Raw genomic sequence first — 15,996 nt, 5'->3', positions numbered from 1 at the left:
AGCAAGGCTCAACTAACTATCCACAGTTATGTGATCATTTGAAATTGAAAAGAAGAAGCTGTTTTCACCACTTTCAAGGTAATTATTTATGAGTATTAATAACAATACATTAACAAGCCTAACCCTTTGGTTCAAGAAGACAAGTTTTTAAAAACCCATACTTAGGTAGATTTGTAAATGTAATGTGTTTACCTGCCAGACTCCTACAATGGCATTTGCTATGAGAATAAGCAGGATAACAAAAGGCTCCACAAAGGCTGTAATGGTTTCTTCTCCCTCTTCAAACCAGGCCAGCACCTACACACAAAACAGAGAAAAATAAATGAACAGTAATTAAGTACACTACAATTAACAATAAATATTGAAGTGTGAGATAATGACATGAATGACATAATGAAGTCCTGACGGGATAACATTAGCTGCAGCCCCATACAGCAACCAGAAATAAATAGTCCGGCTAGATGGACAACCACAGTAGCATGTCTGATTCCAGTGTGCGAGTATTTTTCAAATATACTGTATGTTTGCCATGAGGCCTTGCTACGAATATCATCATTTTGGGATTTCCTTCCAGTCTTTTTCATGCACCTTCGAAAGTAGTTGGAATTGTGCCAGAACTCCACTTTGACTTTTAATTTGGCACAATGGTTTTAAGTATCTAACAGTAATTTAATAATTCATAACAAATACCAAGTCAGCTTCTGCCAGTATTACAGAAACTGGGCCATGTGTGTTAGACAGCAATGGCAAAAAAACAGAGTGTAGTAACCACTTTCTCCTCTTTTAGAATCTGTGCCAGGAGTGAAGTGTGTCAAACGAAATGCCAATGGCCCCCTTTCTTTTTTATACTTGTATATAACTTTGTAGTCTGCAGTCTCAGTATCTTCATGCTGAAATAAATGGGAAATGTGTCTGCATGTGCTTGTGTGATTCTCAGTGAGCTGCGTACTACAGCTGGTGATTTACAGTATAAGCTTTGTAACCATAGCTGGCTGTCATCGCCATGCCTTGGTGACTGATGATATTCTCAGCCAGTAGGCCAAGAGCCAATCCTAGTAGAAGCAGGACCACATGATAGTTAACGCTGTGTTACACAAACTACACTGGGCACTGCCACTCACTTGTGACAACAACACAAGCATCACAAGTTAGGCCTGTTCATTTATGTCACAATTGTCATGTTGTATTGACCGACATTACAACTGGACATCAAAGTAAAGTTGAGTCTTGTCATATTTCAGTCACAGCTTAGCGATAAGTGTTGTGGCATGTTAACACCAGTAAATTCAATCATCAGAGAGACATATGAACTCCTCATGTATCGGTCGCATTTAAAAGCAAAGCACGCTGCTCATTTCAACAACATGCCACATAATCAAGTGACAAGCTATCTGTTCCCAGATTAACAACATGTCAGCATTCCTTATTAGCTACGGACTTCTTGACTTTTGATGCGTTAACATAACCTCTTTAAAACAGGCTCAAAGACACTGCAATTACTTAAATTACTTCAAGAGCAAAAGCATAGCTGAGATAATACCGTAATACAAAATTGTGGGGAAAATGGTTATCTGGGTTGTGTCACCAGACAGATTCTAGGCGTCTTTCTTCTCCGCTTTGAACAGCAATCTTGCTAAACTATGATCTCCACTGAATCAATCTGAAAAAGGTCTATAAACACTTTGTTGAATGACAGAGCTGTGCTGAGAAAAACAAACACTGAACTCATCACTAAAAATGTGGAGAGAAAGATGGTGGCGGAGATGAACACAGACAATGTTCAACTGCCTGAATACCATGCATTAGTATTTAATTTCCCCCGAAACACTGGATATTCTGTCTTGAGGAAGTCTTGTATTAAGATATCGGTGTTAATTACCCTCTCACTACTCCAGCACCAAAATACCCAATCTTTAGTCACCTTTAGCTTGAGTTGAGTGTTGAACGCACCACCCTTTTATAATAGGTGACACAACCTGCTCACAAACTTCTATTGCAATTAATCTTGATAAAGTATTAGCAAAGACATATAGGGGCTATTAAATTTGTTTTACTAAAGACAGCTCTGTCAGGTCAATATTGGTTGAATTAACGCTGCACAAACTAACTGTACAGCTAACAAAACGTGTGTTATACTTACAAAGGATATGCAGGCAGCAAGTAAAAGGATCCTCACAAGCAAATCTTCAAACTGTTCAATCACAAGTTCATAAAGGGATTTACCTAGAACGGAAGAAAAGTGTTTCGTTTAAAAAAAAACATGATACATTTTTCCTTTCATTGAAAAATTAGGAATGAGAGATTTTAAACATATACAGGTTACTTCTTGCATTTATACAAGTTGGTCCACTCACCCTCCTCAGCTGGCAATTCTGCAGATCATCCCATTCAGGCCACAGGCAAGAGATAAAAAAGCGGTTATTTAAATGTCAGTACTTGATATACAACAATAGCATTTTGCTGTAGCAGTAGTGATACAAAGTACACAGATGCATAGTATGATGGACGATGGTGTGTCGTTTACAAAGTGAGTCACAGAACTGATGGGTGCCAGTATTTCAACATACAGATAGTGACGTCAACAGCCTTCATTTTTGTTCGGCATGTCTCTCCGGTTACAAATCATCGGGAGCCAGGGGCCATAACGTTAGCTACACGCCACCGGCACAGTATAGTTACTTGTTCCTGAACAAACTGGTGTTAACCGGCTTCTTACCGTTTGGTCCATATCGTTCCCGTTGTTTCTTCACTTGCTCCAAACTCAGACCTGTGCTTTCATTCACGTTAAAAAAGCTGTAAACTTCTTCAACCGTCTTTGTGTGTGCGTTGTCCATGGTGAACGGCCACTTGAGGACACCGCTTGTTTCGCCCTGCTGGTCCCAGCCTCAACCTGTAACGGTTCTCTCCTCCTTTGGTGTGTCCGCGGAACTTAATACTTGAAAATATTAGAGCGAGACCCTACGATGGTGACCGTTACCGATTAGGTTAATTAGCTATAACACGGGACGGCGTGGCTTGCAGGTGCCTGGCGAGAGTGGAAGAAATATCGGATTCTGAGCTAACGGGTAGCTACAGGCTAAAGCTAGCTAACGTTAACCGTTGGTCTCCGCTTGAATTCGCCGGCTGTACTCCGCTAGGTTTCCTGTGAGACCTTGAACCAATAATTCATATCACTATCGCAGTCTTAATTGGATGCTTTAATATTTCCTCTTCCTTTAAAGAAGCGAATTCCAGAATAATTCTGTCCAAATAGATGGCTTAGACATGTGGCTATGTTGTAATTTGGCTCCCTTCTCCCTGTGTTGCGGAATCACCAGAGTCCTCATCGGCACCAATCGCGTTTGTCCGCTGCAGCTCTCGCGTTCGTCGAATGCGGTGCTCAGTCCGCATGTGGAATCAGCTCATTGGTTGGAGACACCGGAAATCCCACTCTCTCTCTTTCTCTATGCTCTCTCTCCACCGCTCTTCAGACGACGGTGCTTTGCTGTGTGTGGTGCCACACTGAACAAGACGGTCCACCTTATGTTTGTATTTTTATATTTTCGACGCAATTTCCAAATACCAGCCAAGCCATATACTATTAAAAATGATGATGATAGGCTTCTCTACTGATATGAATTTCTGTTTGATAATTTTTAGGAAATGATCAGTGTAATAACAAATTATGTTTCCTCCATCATCAAAGTATTTCTGCTCTGCTCTTATCAATGAAATACAAAAATAAAAGTGATAAGCACTGGTATATAGCTATACAGTAGGATATATATATATATATATATATATATATATATATATATATATATATATATATATATATATATATACATATACATACATACACATATACATACATACACATATATACATATACACACACACTGTATATATATATATATATATATATATATATATATATATGTGAGATGGTTTATGTCTTTTGCAGCCTATTTGCTGTCTATGTGAAAGACAAGTTATTTTAGGATGCTGTGATTAAGGTGTGCTGCCACATCAGTCTCCTGCTCAATGGCAAGGGAAGACTAAATCTGTGCAGCTTTAGTGACAGTCGGGATAGCCTGATGAATTTTTTTTTTTTTTTAAACATCTGAAAGTATTCATAAACCCAACTGCTTGACATAAGAATGAAAACGTGCAGTTAATGAGAACTGTCATAGATTGTTCAGCTAGCATTACTTTAATACAGATTAACTATATCTATATTTCATTGTGATTTTTTCACGGTATTGCCAATAAACATCTACTTGCTTTAAAACAAATTACTAGTACTATACTAGTTTTTTTTTTTGACTACAGTAATAAGTAATATAATGCTTCATTATCAACAAACATGCTGGATGTGAAAATAAAAGATACAGACATATAAGAATGCAGAACATTAGTATGATTATTTTTTTCCAAACCTGGAAAGGTTTAGGTCTGTTTGGACAGCTTGTTTAGTTTCTCACTGTGAGGCCAGTTCACACTTGGAGACCGGAGAATCTTTCTTTGCAGTAAGAGATCTTATCAGACTTCAGATGCATCTCAGCACACTGAGGTTAAAACAATGCTGGCTTTGTTTAGGTCTGACTCCAGGGGATAGATGAATATTTCTGCTAGTTTGCAAAAGGCACCATTGACATTTCACATAAGGACTCGTTTGTCATTTGAACCTTATACTTGAGGGTTATTTTGGAACATCTTAGTGAAACAACATACATTTACAATTACCACATGCTAACTAAAAAAAGATTCTTGCTTCATGCAGAGATTTTAAAGCTCACCTGTGTCCCTGTTTGCTACTGTCAGGCTAAAGCAATGAATATGATAATTTAACAAAAAGTACTCCTACTCCAATCTGTTTCATACAGCAAAACTTTATCAGTTGCATTACCAGTCTTGAAAAATCCCTGTTTCACTTTAGGCTCAGTGTGCAGTAAATAACTTCAGCATTTGGTACAAAATTAGGCACATGCCGTGTGATATGGGTTGTGGCAACCGGGGCCCTTCTCCCATCGCATGCCTATGTTTAACTATGGGGTTTCAGCAAAAAACTACTTTATCACCTTATAAGGTGCTTTGAAAAATTTTGCAAGGGTGCATTCTAGGCCATCCCAGGATGAGAAAGTTAAAGGTTTAGCCTCATGGAAACCAGTATGTCTAGTTGTTGTAGTGTCCTTGAAAAAGACATAAACACCTCTCTGCTGGAAGGGCGGTACCACTATAATTTGACTTTAACGTTTACTCATGTGCATTACGGTTACATGAGTCATAGCACAGCATGATGAGTGGCTTCTGTAAATTAATATAGTAAGACTTCTTTATATGGTCTAAACATGGTGAAGAAAGGCTAAAGCTGTGCATCATGTAATTGGTTTATACAACAAACCCATTTTATCATCATGTTTGTTTGCTTAAATTATATGAAGGGTCTCTCAGGTGAAGTCTGGAGTAAGGTGATTTGAGCAAACGTGAGGGGAAGTCTTTTTCAGAATCAGTATCAGAATCTGTTTTATTGGCCAAGTCTGCTTTTGCATACAGGGAATTTGACTCTTTGAATTTGAAAGGAGTGCTTACATATATCACTCCAAAAAAGAGAAAATGAGGGTAACTGGTAGTGTATGTATGCTCAACAAAGTATGTCACAGCTACAGAGTGTTATGACTGGATACATTTTGACCAATATACAGTTGAATATGTATACATTTATATTGCCCATCTATATAGCAGGATTTTGTGCTCATGAGAGTTAAGTATGTCTCCGGTACTGGGTTACAAGTCTATCTTTTCACAAAGTGTTAATTATTATCTTCACTGACAGTTCCTGGACACATGGCTGAATATAATAGTACTACAAAGAGAGAGGGGGCTATTTACAAAGTGTCATGTTTACCTAACAAATGTCCGTTATTGTTAAGTGTTCATGAGAGAGATGGCCTGTGTCTGGGTGTGTGGAGTCTGTGTGTACAAACCCTGCAGGGTGGGCAGGGGGTCAACAATCACTTTTTCATCTTTTGTAAACCTCTAGACACAAGCAGACAGTCTATTAAGGTATAGTATTACCCTATAACATGATAAATTGTAGTCTACACTATATGAAAATTATAGGTATTATTAATTTTAAAGCATATTGATATTTGGAAAAATGAATACAACAACATGAGATTTAGCCTACTATGAGAGTCAGATAAGATTGCAAACCAAAACCTAAAATAGGCTACAACTTGGTGCCATTTGGATTTAAAACATATTTTCCAGCAGCTGGATGACTTCCCTATTTGTGTGATTTTGCTGCACTCAAGTGGACAAAAACATTACTACATGTGTATAGTTCTCAAAATTGTCTGTAAACTGTAGGCTATTTGTTGAATGTGGTGAACATTGTCTTTTATGTTAATCCCATTTCTATGGTTAATCTTCTACTTAATGTAGACCCGGGAAACCATTATTATTACATGATAATAGATGATATTAGAGGTCTTGAAGTTCAACTCTTAAAACGTGCAAAACAGTTGAAAGTTTTGCATTTTTCATATTTTGGATGTAAAAACCCCCATGTAAATCATACGGTTTAAAAACAGGTGAACAAGAAACAAGAAAGATGATCATTATATCCTCTCCACCAGAGGCTAAATTGAATTACCTTTTTTTTAATTAAATGGGTATTGCTATGACGTAAGCGAAAGTGAGAACAAGACGAGTCTCGCGATATTTCCACCAGAGTTCAAAGTTGAAATTGCCCATGTGTGCATGTTGCCGCATCTACTACGGACTGTTAGATACAGCTACAGTTTGCACTTTATTTATAAATATTTTTAAATATAGACATTCAAAGGTCTCACTTACGTTTTTAGAAGACTGTATATTTCGTCAACCGATGCTAGTTGTATTAGAATAGTCTGCTCCTCACCGCGTTAGCTTCCGTAGCGTTAGTTCAGCTGATCTGTTTGAATCCTTTAGCTGCATGATGGCTTAGCGTGACATGTTTAAAATCCGACCGTTGTTGAGTGCCTTAGTTAACCACAAACTGACGTTAGAGGGAAACGGTAAGGAAACAAAGACGATATGACTGTCAATGCATTCAGTCTGCAAGCTGTAGATGAGTGTCTATTCCTGTGCTATTTGTTGAATACCCTGTCGTTTTTTTTTGTTTGTTAAATATGTGTGCAAATACGCTTACAGGGCATGCCATGCTGTACTACTTAATGTTCATGTTACACAAAGGTAGTAGTATAACAAGGCATCATCATCATCATCATTATCATTCTCTTTACAGGTGGCCTTCATAAGTTATTTTGCATGATGAGTGAAGGATCCAGAGATGAACAGACGGCCAAGCTGCTGAAAAGAGCCAATGAGGAAAATGCAGACTCTGACGCTGAGAAAGTGAAGGATCCCAAAAAACTAAAAGCGGAGGTGGAAACCACTGAAGATGAGAAGAAATATCCCAAAAAGAAAGTGGTCCTCCTCGTGGCATACTCTGGAAAGGGATACTATGGCATGCAGGTACATACTGTAACTGGTTTTGCTCTCTCAGACTGGTCCAAGCACTTTCAGAGCTCCAAGTCTTACTAAATTTAAATGCATTTAAATCTTTTTCAGAGAAATGTAGGAACCTCTCAGTTTAGGACCATTGAGGATGATCTGGTCACTGCACTTATTAAATCAGGTTGCATTCCAGAAAACCATGGCAACGACATGAAGAAGATGTCTTTTCAAAGATGTGCCAGAACAGATAAGGTATGTGTTTGTACAGATATCACAGCAGGAGTTCATTTCATAGCACATATTTTTTTTACTGTCCTTTCTGTTTTGTATTCTTTATATGTTAAGTGAATGTTGTACTTTGAGAGCAAAGATTAACCAGAGTCAAATTCCTTGTTTGTTTACGCAAAAATGGCTAATACAGATGATTCTGATATCCATTGTATTGTGTTGCCCAACCGTTGTTGGGTATTTTGTCAGTTTTAATGTGTAACAAGTGTAATGGGTGGTGTTATCATGTTTTAACAAGCCATGATATGAGTTTGCTTAAATCAGTATTACTGGTATATCATTATGACAAACTGTGCTGGTGGTTGTCTATTTGAATATGTTTAGGGTGTGTCGGCAGCTGGCCAAGTGGTGTCTCTGAAGCTACGGTTAATTGAAGACATCATTGAAAAAATCAATGAGCATCTGCCACCACAGATCCGAGTGCTCGGTGAGACATTGGTTCTCATAATCCAGTTTTATTGATTGGAGCGGAGAGGATGGGTTTTAACATTTAGCAATTTTAACTTTTGTTCCAACAGGTGTTAAACGGGTGACCCAAGGTTTCAATTCCAAAAACAACTGTGATGCTCGTACATACGCCTATATGCTTCCAACTGTGGCCTTTTCCCCAAAAGACTATGATACTGGCAATATAGCAGCCTTTCGCCTTGAGCCAGAGACACTTCAGAGGGTGAACCGTCTGTTTGCTCTCTACAAAGGCACCCATAACTTCCACAACTTCACCTCTCAGAAGGCTCCAAGTGACCCCAGTGCCCGCCGCTATATCACTGAGATGTCTTGTGGAGAACCTTTTATCAACAGCAGTACTCAGTTTGCAGTGATCACTGTACGAGGCCAGAGCTTTATGCTGCACCAAATCCGGAAGATGATCGGCCTGGTGATTGCGGTGATAAAGGGCTATGCGAAGGAAGACGTGATGGAGCGGAGCTGGGGACAGGAGAAAGTGGATGTGCCCAAAGCGCCAGGACTGGGGCTGGTCCTGGAGAGGGTTCACTTTGACCGGTACAACAAACGATTCGGAGGTGACGGGCTGCATGAGCGGCTGGATTGGGAATGTGAGGAGGAGGCAATCAAGGCCTTCAAGGAGGCTTACATCTACCCCAGCATTGTGGAGACGGAGTGTCAAGAGGGCTCCATGGTCAGCTGGATGTCCACGCTTCCTATCCATGACTTTGAAGCTTCAGCCACAGCCACTGACACACAAGACAATAAGGACCAGAAACAGGTATCTGGAAGCCATAATAGAGTAACAATATTTATTTAGAACCCTGATGTTTGACATTAACAATCCATTTAGTTACGTATTCTTAATCATTGTTGCTCTCCTATTCCCCCAGGACAATGCAGATGTAGGAAATGACTCCGATTAGGTCACCCTGCCTGCTGTAAGAAGAGACTTTTTCTCACCAAAACATTCTCTCTTTGTTAAATATTTGCTTTCATTTTAGTATATCTTCCAAGATTTTGTTAGTGGTATTCAATTCTGCTTCTCTTATACAAATGTTATTAAACAAATGTGACAATAAAGCCTCTCTGTTCTTTATTGTACCCTGCTTGTTTCCTTGTAACAACTGCGGATGCCCTGCGCCAACCTGTGTCTCAGCCCCATTAGTGCTGGTAGTTAAGCTTTGTTTTGTAAGCAGACTCTTAAGGATAGTTTTTTTTGCAATGCAATATTCATATGTAAATTGTAAAACTTACTGGTTGCTGTCCATACTGGCTGTGAAGCAAATACACAACACCACAACTCCACTATAAGATTAGGGACAACATCCACTGTCCAGGTCCTATGCAAGAATGCATTTTAAAGGTTCAGCTGAAGCTAATATAAGACTTCCACACTGTTAGCCTAATCAAGTGTCTATATTTTGTAAAATCTAAGTGATTAGATATTTATTAGGCATAATTTATATTATGCCTTTTTTGTTTAAAATGTTCACTAAAGAGCTAAATGTTCACGCCCTGTCTTCAAATCTGTATTAGCTAATGGTCTTTGTTGAAATTATATTTGTAAGGTCATTGACACATCCTCTTAAGCAAACCTTAGAACATGCAGCTAATTTAAAAAAACAACTGAAAATGGAATGAGAAACTTGAAGTAATGCCTTTATTTTCATTCCATGTTGTACTTGCATACTTGGAAAGTCAACATAGGTCACTATAGCTTTTATGTCAGAGCTGCAGTAGTGAAGATGTGGTATACATGGGACAGAATCTATTTTATCATATAGTTATTCATTACAGTTGAGAGGCACTCAATGTAAATATTTTTTGATAAAATGTTTTTAAACCGCTATTAGGTAGCTACTCTCAAGTGGTAAAACCTAAGCTAGAACTTCACCCTCCAGTCGCTAGGAGGCGACACAAGTTGAGTGTTTGGGACCAGTGTTGCATTCACTGTCCTTTGGACATACAGTAAAGCAGAACTCTCACCTCATACTGTCTATGGATTGCACACATTTACTATGGATATATAATGACACTTTCACGGCCATGAAAGATAATGAATCAAAAAAGTATGAAATGTGAAGCCTTATTCGGTAAAATTAAATAAAATATTTTAATTTTATTTTTTTCACAAACTAATTTCTAAGATCTTCCATGATGTTTGAAATGAAAAGTCTTTCGTATTCCTCAAATGTCACATGAACGTAGCATCACTCAGTCATGGCGCCGGCCAAGAAACGCAACGTGAGTTCGGCAAAAACAACAGAACAAAGTGTAAAAACAGCTAAAATTGACCTAAATACCAAAGTCGAGAGCATACTTGAAAGTAGAAAAAATGCCAACGACGTTTTTGACATCCTCGAGTTCCTTCAGGTAAATATATGCAACTAACTTTAGAGCACCCCAACTGAATAACGTTACATGCTTGTTAGCTAACGTTAGCTTTATTGACACCAAGCAGGATGCCACTTCTCTAGGTTACTAAAACAATACTATCCGTGTCCTTTTGCAGTCAGCAAAAGAGAAGGATGTTGTCAATGCTGTCAATGCATGCAGCAAATTGTTCTGCACCTTGTTGGAGAAGAAAGAGCTGTTTTTGGGGAAACTGCCCGGAGAGGAGGAGGCGTTGAGTGGTGAGTACAGGCTGATAATGCATTATGCAGCAAAGCAATTAACTCGAGTTATGAAGTGTATGTTAAAGGTCCCATGGCATGAAAATGTTACTTTATGAGTTTTTTTTTAACATTAATATGTGTTCCCCCAGCCTGCCTATGGTCCCCCAGTGGCTAGAAATGACATAGGTGACCGAGCCCTGGGTATCCTACTCTGCCTTTGAGAAAATGAAAGCTCAGATGGGCCGATCTGGAATCTGCTCCTTATGAGGTCATAAGGAGCAAGGTTACCTCCCCTTTCTCTGCTTTACCCACCCAGAGAGATTTAGCCCACCATGATGGCTTTCAAACGAGCAAAGTGGCAGTTGGTTAAGGTCACACCCCCACCCTCCACCTTGCCCCCCCCCCCCTCTCTCCTCCTCAATAGCTACAGACACAGAAATGGCACATACTAAGGAAAGCTCATTGTGGGACTGGCTCTAGTGGCTGTAATTCTGCACCAAGGGTGAATTTCGGGAAAGAGACTTCAGATACAGTATTAGGGGACCACTAAGGTCTATATAAAAGCATCCAAAGAGCACCATGTCATGGGACCCTTTAACAAGTTTTCACACCAGCAGCACTGCTGTACTGGTTTGTGGGATATTGAATGAAATGTGTGTTGAAAATGACATTTAAGTATTGGCATTATACATTTCATAAATATTTCAGCAGCCATGATTATAACGTTTTCCCTCCTCTGGGTTTGAGTTTGTTGTACATCAGACTAGAACGTGGTTGCGAATCATTCCATCATTCAGTGTGTCCGACTCTATCTTTTCTGGTTCAGGAGGGTATAGTGCTGAGGAGAAGTACCGCATGTTCATGCGACACCGTTACAACAGCTGTGTGGAGATGCTGCTTGAGCACCTGAGCCATGAACTTCACGGAGTCAAGGTGAGTTGACTGAAAGCTTGAATAGAAATGGTGCTCACACACACACTTGCCAAAGAACCATGCTGCTCTTAATGTAAAACTGTGGTTGAGCAGATACTGTAGTATGAAGTCATGCTTTGTGTTCATTTCTTTAGTCGCACATTTACTAAAGACTAACCCATAAGAGAAGGGTCACATCAAAGTGAGTACGCACGACGAGACCTGTGCAGGAAGCTTTGTTCTTTCAGTCCAAATGGTTCTTTTACATTACTTCCTCTCTAAGACAGTATAGATGTGTAGTGTGCATGGGTTTTTCACTTTAAAAAAATAGGTACACTGTTATTACTGCCAATATCCTGGAGTCACCATCTTCTTTGATAATAACATCTTGCCCTGTTAAATTAACTATCGTCTGTTTTTTTTTGTGAGTGTCCCACTGGAGTTTGAAGAAAATCAGGTTGTCTGTTTTTAAAAACAAATACAGGAGAGTGCCCTGTGCTGCCTGATGAAGTTTGCTGCAGGAGAAGGACAGCATCCCCTCGAGGACTTGGACTGGAGTGAACACTACAGCTTCCCAAGAGAACTCATCCAGGTAGGACTTTGTGTCACGCAAACCTGCTGGGAAAAATAATATCCTTTTATCTGTTCTTTTGTGTGACTTCAAGAAGTTCCCCATGTTTTTAGCCAAGACAAGAAATAGACTGTTTTACAAATGATTTTGTCATTAATGGCACATGCACCTTCTGATATTTCTATTTTTGTCATGATCAGGCAGTGGTGAAACGACTGTTGTCCAAAACTACAGACAACTCCCTGATGATCTCCAGATTCCAGGAGTTCCTTGAGATGGAGGATGTACGCTATTATGTCATGAGCTCCATCCGTGAGGATGTGGGCAAAGTCATGGACAAAAACAAAGGGGTAAGAGACCTCTGTTCAATGCTAGGCTGATCTGCTGTAGCTGTGCTTGTTGATTTCTTTAGTAAATATGACTTGGTTTGCTGAATGCTCTTGGCTTGTCTTGTTCTTATCAGGCATTGGTTCCCATATATCAGAACAATGTGTTCACCCTCATGTCCAACATCAGTGTACCAAGCCAGGAGTCGGAACTCACCAACTTTATGGTCAAACAGGAAGGTGAGACCTGCTTTTTGAACTGGGGAGAAGAGGCTGTTTTGTTAGTTTAGTAAATAAATGTTATTATTATTATTATTATTATTATTTTTTTTTTTTACAAATCATTAAACTGATGTATTTTCCCCCAGCCAAGCATGATGACTGGAAAGTTGCTAAACTGAATGTAAGTAAAATATTTTTAATCAGACATTCACATTTTAAATATTTCCTGAATACGATTTTAAATGTTGTACTTCATTACAGGAACACAAGCGTGTCTTTGAGAGGATGTGGCTGGGCTTTCTCAAGTATAAGGTATTATAAAAAATCTCGACTGCATTTAGGCACTATTATGCCTAAATTATGCTTTATTTATTTTTTAGATCAAAATGTATTCTCTGTACACATATGGCACTGTGCTATCTCATTCCTCTGCTGTAGCTGCCAAGCAACATGTATAAAAAGATCTTGGTGATCCTCCATGACTCCATTTTACCCCACATGAGTAAACCCACACTGATGATTGACTTCTTGACTGCTGCCTATGAAGTTGGTAAGTTGTGCATGTGGCTTAGTAGTGACAATACTCCCAACAACTTCATGTGAGCTGACAATAACTACTTTTAAATAACCATAGTGGCATTTCTACATCTGGTCTCTGGGATGTATTATTTCTATAGGGGGATGCTGGTAATCATGATATGCTATTTTGTCATGTTTTTGTTGAACAGGTGGGGCTATCAGCCTGCTGGCCCTCAATGGCCTTTTTGTCCTCATACATCAACACAACCTGTAAGTATTACATGAAAAATTAATCAATTTGGCCACATTAATTACAGTAAAATGTTTTTGAATTGCATAAATACTGACAATATGTTGTGTTTGTTTGTGTTTTTACAGAGATTACCCGGATTTCTACAAGAAGTTGTATAATCTGCTTGAGCCTTCTGTTTTCCATGTGAAGTACAGAGCACGCTTTTTCCACCTAGCTAACCTCTTCCTTAGCTCCAGGTAAGATCATTCATGCTTCGCTAAAGTGTTTTTCCCCCTCAGTTTATCCACATAGTCTGCATCTGTCCTCTTGGAGCACTGGACAGGTGTACAATTGTAGTTAATACTATTTCCAGTTGACCTGCAGTGCCTGAGTTACAGGTTAAATTTCCCATTATAACACACCTTTGATTGGCCCCTAATGAGCCCCACTGATCTAAATGGAGGTCAAGTGATACTGCTTATCTAATGCAAACTGACTGTATCTGGGATATTTAAACTGGTTACCTAATAATTTCCTTCCCACCACTCAAGATAACGACATAATATCTCAAAAAGGATATATGCATTAGTAACATATGCTTTTGTGCATTCCTCCAGTCACTTGCCAGTGTACCTAGTGGCTGCATTTGCCAAACGCCTGGCTCGTTTGGCTCTCACAGCACCGCCTACGGCCCTCTTCATAGTGCTGCCCTTCATCTACAACCTGATCCGTCGCCACCCATCCTGCAGAGTCCTTATTCACAAGCCCAGCACAGAAGATGGTGAGCGTCAGCCACTCTCCTGGTTGAAATTTATAACTACTCAAACTGTCAGTCTGGGTTTTAGATTCCCAGTCTGAATCGTTATATTTAACAAGCTTGTGAGAATTTTACTGTGATGTACAATCTTCTTCTATAATCCAGGGAAGCATTTTAGGATATATGTTGATGTTTGTTCCTATTCATAATTACAGAGCCTTTGGAGGACCCATATCTAATGGATGAAGAGGACCCTGCTCAGTGCCGTGCCTTAGAGAGCAGCTTGTGGGAGATTAAGGTGTGTATAGCAGCATGTGGTGGTTTTGGATTCACAAAAGAATCATCCATGACTCTGACTACAACTGAGCTATGCCTTGTGTCGGCCAAGGTGTTTGTCATGATTGGAAAACGAGATGAAGGATTATTACATTGAGGCTATTGGCGCTAGTATCAGATATTCTCGGCTCAGCTCGACCGCGGTGCCCCGTCCTCCTTTTTCCATTGCAGATTAGTACCGCCTCATGCGTGAGGCGAGTGTGGCTGTTAGTCATAGCGACACCGCAGGAAACTGCCGTGACCTAACAGAACGTCGAAGGTGTGTTGTTTTTGGAAAAAAAACACAGCTGGCTAAACTATTTAAAAAATGGCGGGTTTGTTCAGAACACCCCCGTCTGTCGCTAGCAATGATGACGCAGTGATTAGTGACGATTTTCTCCGACCAGTCAGTAGTCTGCAGGTTTTCACGTCACCTTTTGGTATCGTCTCAGCTCGCATGGAACCTCGACGGAGGTGATACTAAAAAAGTACTTGTTGGCAGGTAGCAGGGACTTTTTTTCGTAATGGAAAACCAAAAAAGGCGAGTAGATTCGAGGCGAGTCGAGCAGGTACCATGTAATGGAAAAAAGCCATAACTTAATAGAAGAATACTTAATTTCAAATGAAAGTTTAAATTATTTTCCTTTCCTGTAGACACTGCAGAAGCATTACCATCCAGATGTGGCCAAAGCTGCTATGTCGATCAACACACCTCTGTCAGAAAAAGAGGATGACATCAGCGAGGTGCTGGAGATAACAACATATGAGGTGATTTGACACTTCCAAACATAGAATTACACAATGTTGTCTATGAGTGCATAGAAAGTAAATGGAAGCTAACAGTCATCTGAGTAGCATGAGTAATGTGTCCCTTGTTCTTATCCCCAGCTGATGGAGAGAGACCTGAAGCAGTCTCAGACCAAGAGTGTCCCACTGGAGTTTGAAACTGCCACACAGTTACTAAAAGGAGGGGCTAATGTGTTAGGACAGCACTTCTGTCTGGATTAAAACAAGGTGCTGCATTCACAGCGTGGTATGCATTTCTAGGACCAGTTCATCTGTCAAGGTGAATGTTTACAGCTGTTTGGCCTGAACAGGAAGTGTGGACAGACCACTCTGAGACCAGCTGCAGCAGCAGCAACTGGAAAAAAACAGAAATGCCTTTGATCTGGAGTTATGTTTTTCTCCATGAAAATTGATGTGTAACTATTGTACATTAGTAAAAACCTTTTCCATAGTTCATGGTGAATAAATCTCATTGTTTCTATTGGGCTCATTTTTTGGGGGTTTTAATTAAAATGGTTTTACTC

General features: G+C 39.6%; 3 protein-coding genes across 4 annotated transcripts in view; 2 read left to right on the top strand and 1 right to left on the bottom strand.

Moving 5' to 3' along the window:
* Positions 1–3,493, bottom strand: part of atp2a2b (ATPase sarcoplasmic/endoplasmic reticulum Ca2+ transporting 2b) — a 37,360-nt gene extending 33,867 nt beyond the window's left edge. The window contains exons 1-4 of one of the 2 annotated variants that reach the window (XM_028601918.1): positions 2,717–3,493; positions 2,355–2,372; positions 2,141–2,223; positions 193–297 (exon numbers count right to left, since the gene is read on the bottom strand). In XM_028601918.1, coding sequence (XP_028457719.1) covers positions 193–297; positions 2,141–2,223; positions 2,355–2,372; positions 2,717–2,834 — 324 coding nt within the window. In that variant the 5' untranslated portion in view covers positions 2,835–3,493. The remainder of the gene's footprint in view (positions 1–192; positions 298–2,140; positions 2,224–2,354; positions 2,373–2,716) is intronic. The other variant, XM_028601917.1, reaches the window with a different exon arrangement.
* Positions 3,494–6,699: 3,206 nt separating this feature from the next.
* pus1 (pseudouridine synthase 1) lies at positions 6,700–9,318 on the top strand. The gene is made up of 6 exons (XM_028601863.1): positions 6,700–7,040; positions 7,271–7,500; positions 7,597–7,734; positions 8,095–8,197; positions 8,289–8,995; positions 9,108–9,318. Exons 1-6 carry the CDS (start codon positions 6,977–6,979, stop codon positions 9,138–9,140), a joined length of 1,275 nt encoding a protein of 424 aa, XP_028457664.1. The 5' UTR covers positions 6,700–6,976; the 3' UTR covers positions 9,141–9,318.
* Positions 9,319–10,409: 1,091 nt separating this feature from the next.
* Positions 10,410–15,958, top strand: noc4l (nucleolar complex associated 4 homolog). The gene is made up of 15 exons (XM_028601950.1): positions 10,410–10,590; positions 10,730–10,850; positions 11,659–11,765; positions 12,229–12,336; positions 12,516–12,665; positions 12,779–12,881; positions 13,010–13,044; positions 13,125–13,175; positions 13,302–13,413; positions 13,592–13,652; positions 13,761–13,871; positions 14,232–14,395; positions 14,587–14,669; positions 15,341–15,454; positions 15,575–15,958. The coding sequence occupies exons 1-15, from the start codon at positions 10,438–10,440 to the stop codon at positions 15,692–15,694; spliced, it is 1,593 nt and encodes a 530-aa protein (XP_028457751.1). The 5' UTR covers positions 10,410–10,437; the 3' UTR covers positions 15,695–15,958.
* The last annotated feature ends 38 nt before the right edge of the window (positions 15,959–15,996 follow it).

Source organism: Perca flavescens, chromosome 16, assembly GCF_004354835.1.
Source record: "Perca flavescens isolate YP-PL-M2 chromosome 16, PFLA_1.0, whole genome shotgun sequence".
In the NCBI taxonomy this organism is placed as follows: domain Eukaryota; kingdom Metazoa; phylum Chordata; class Actinopteri; order Perciformes; family Percidae; genus Perca; species Perca flavescens.
This window is presented reverse-complemented; position numbering and strand designations above follow the sequence as displayed.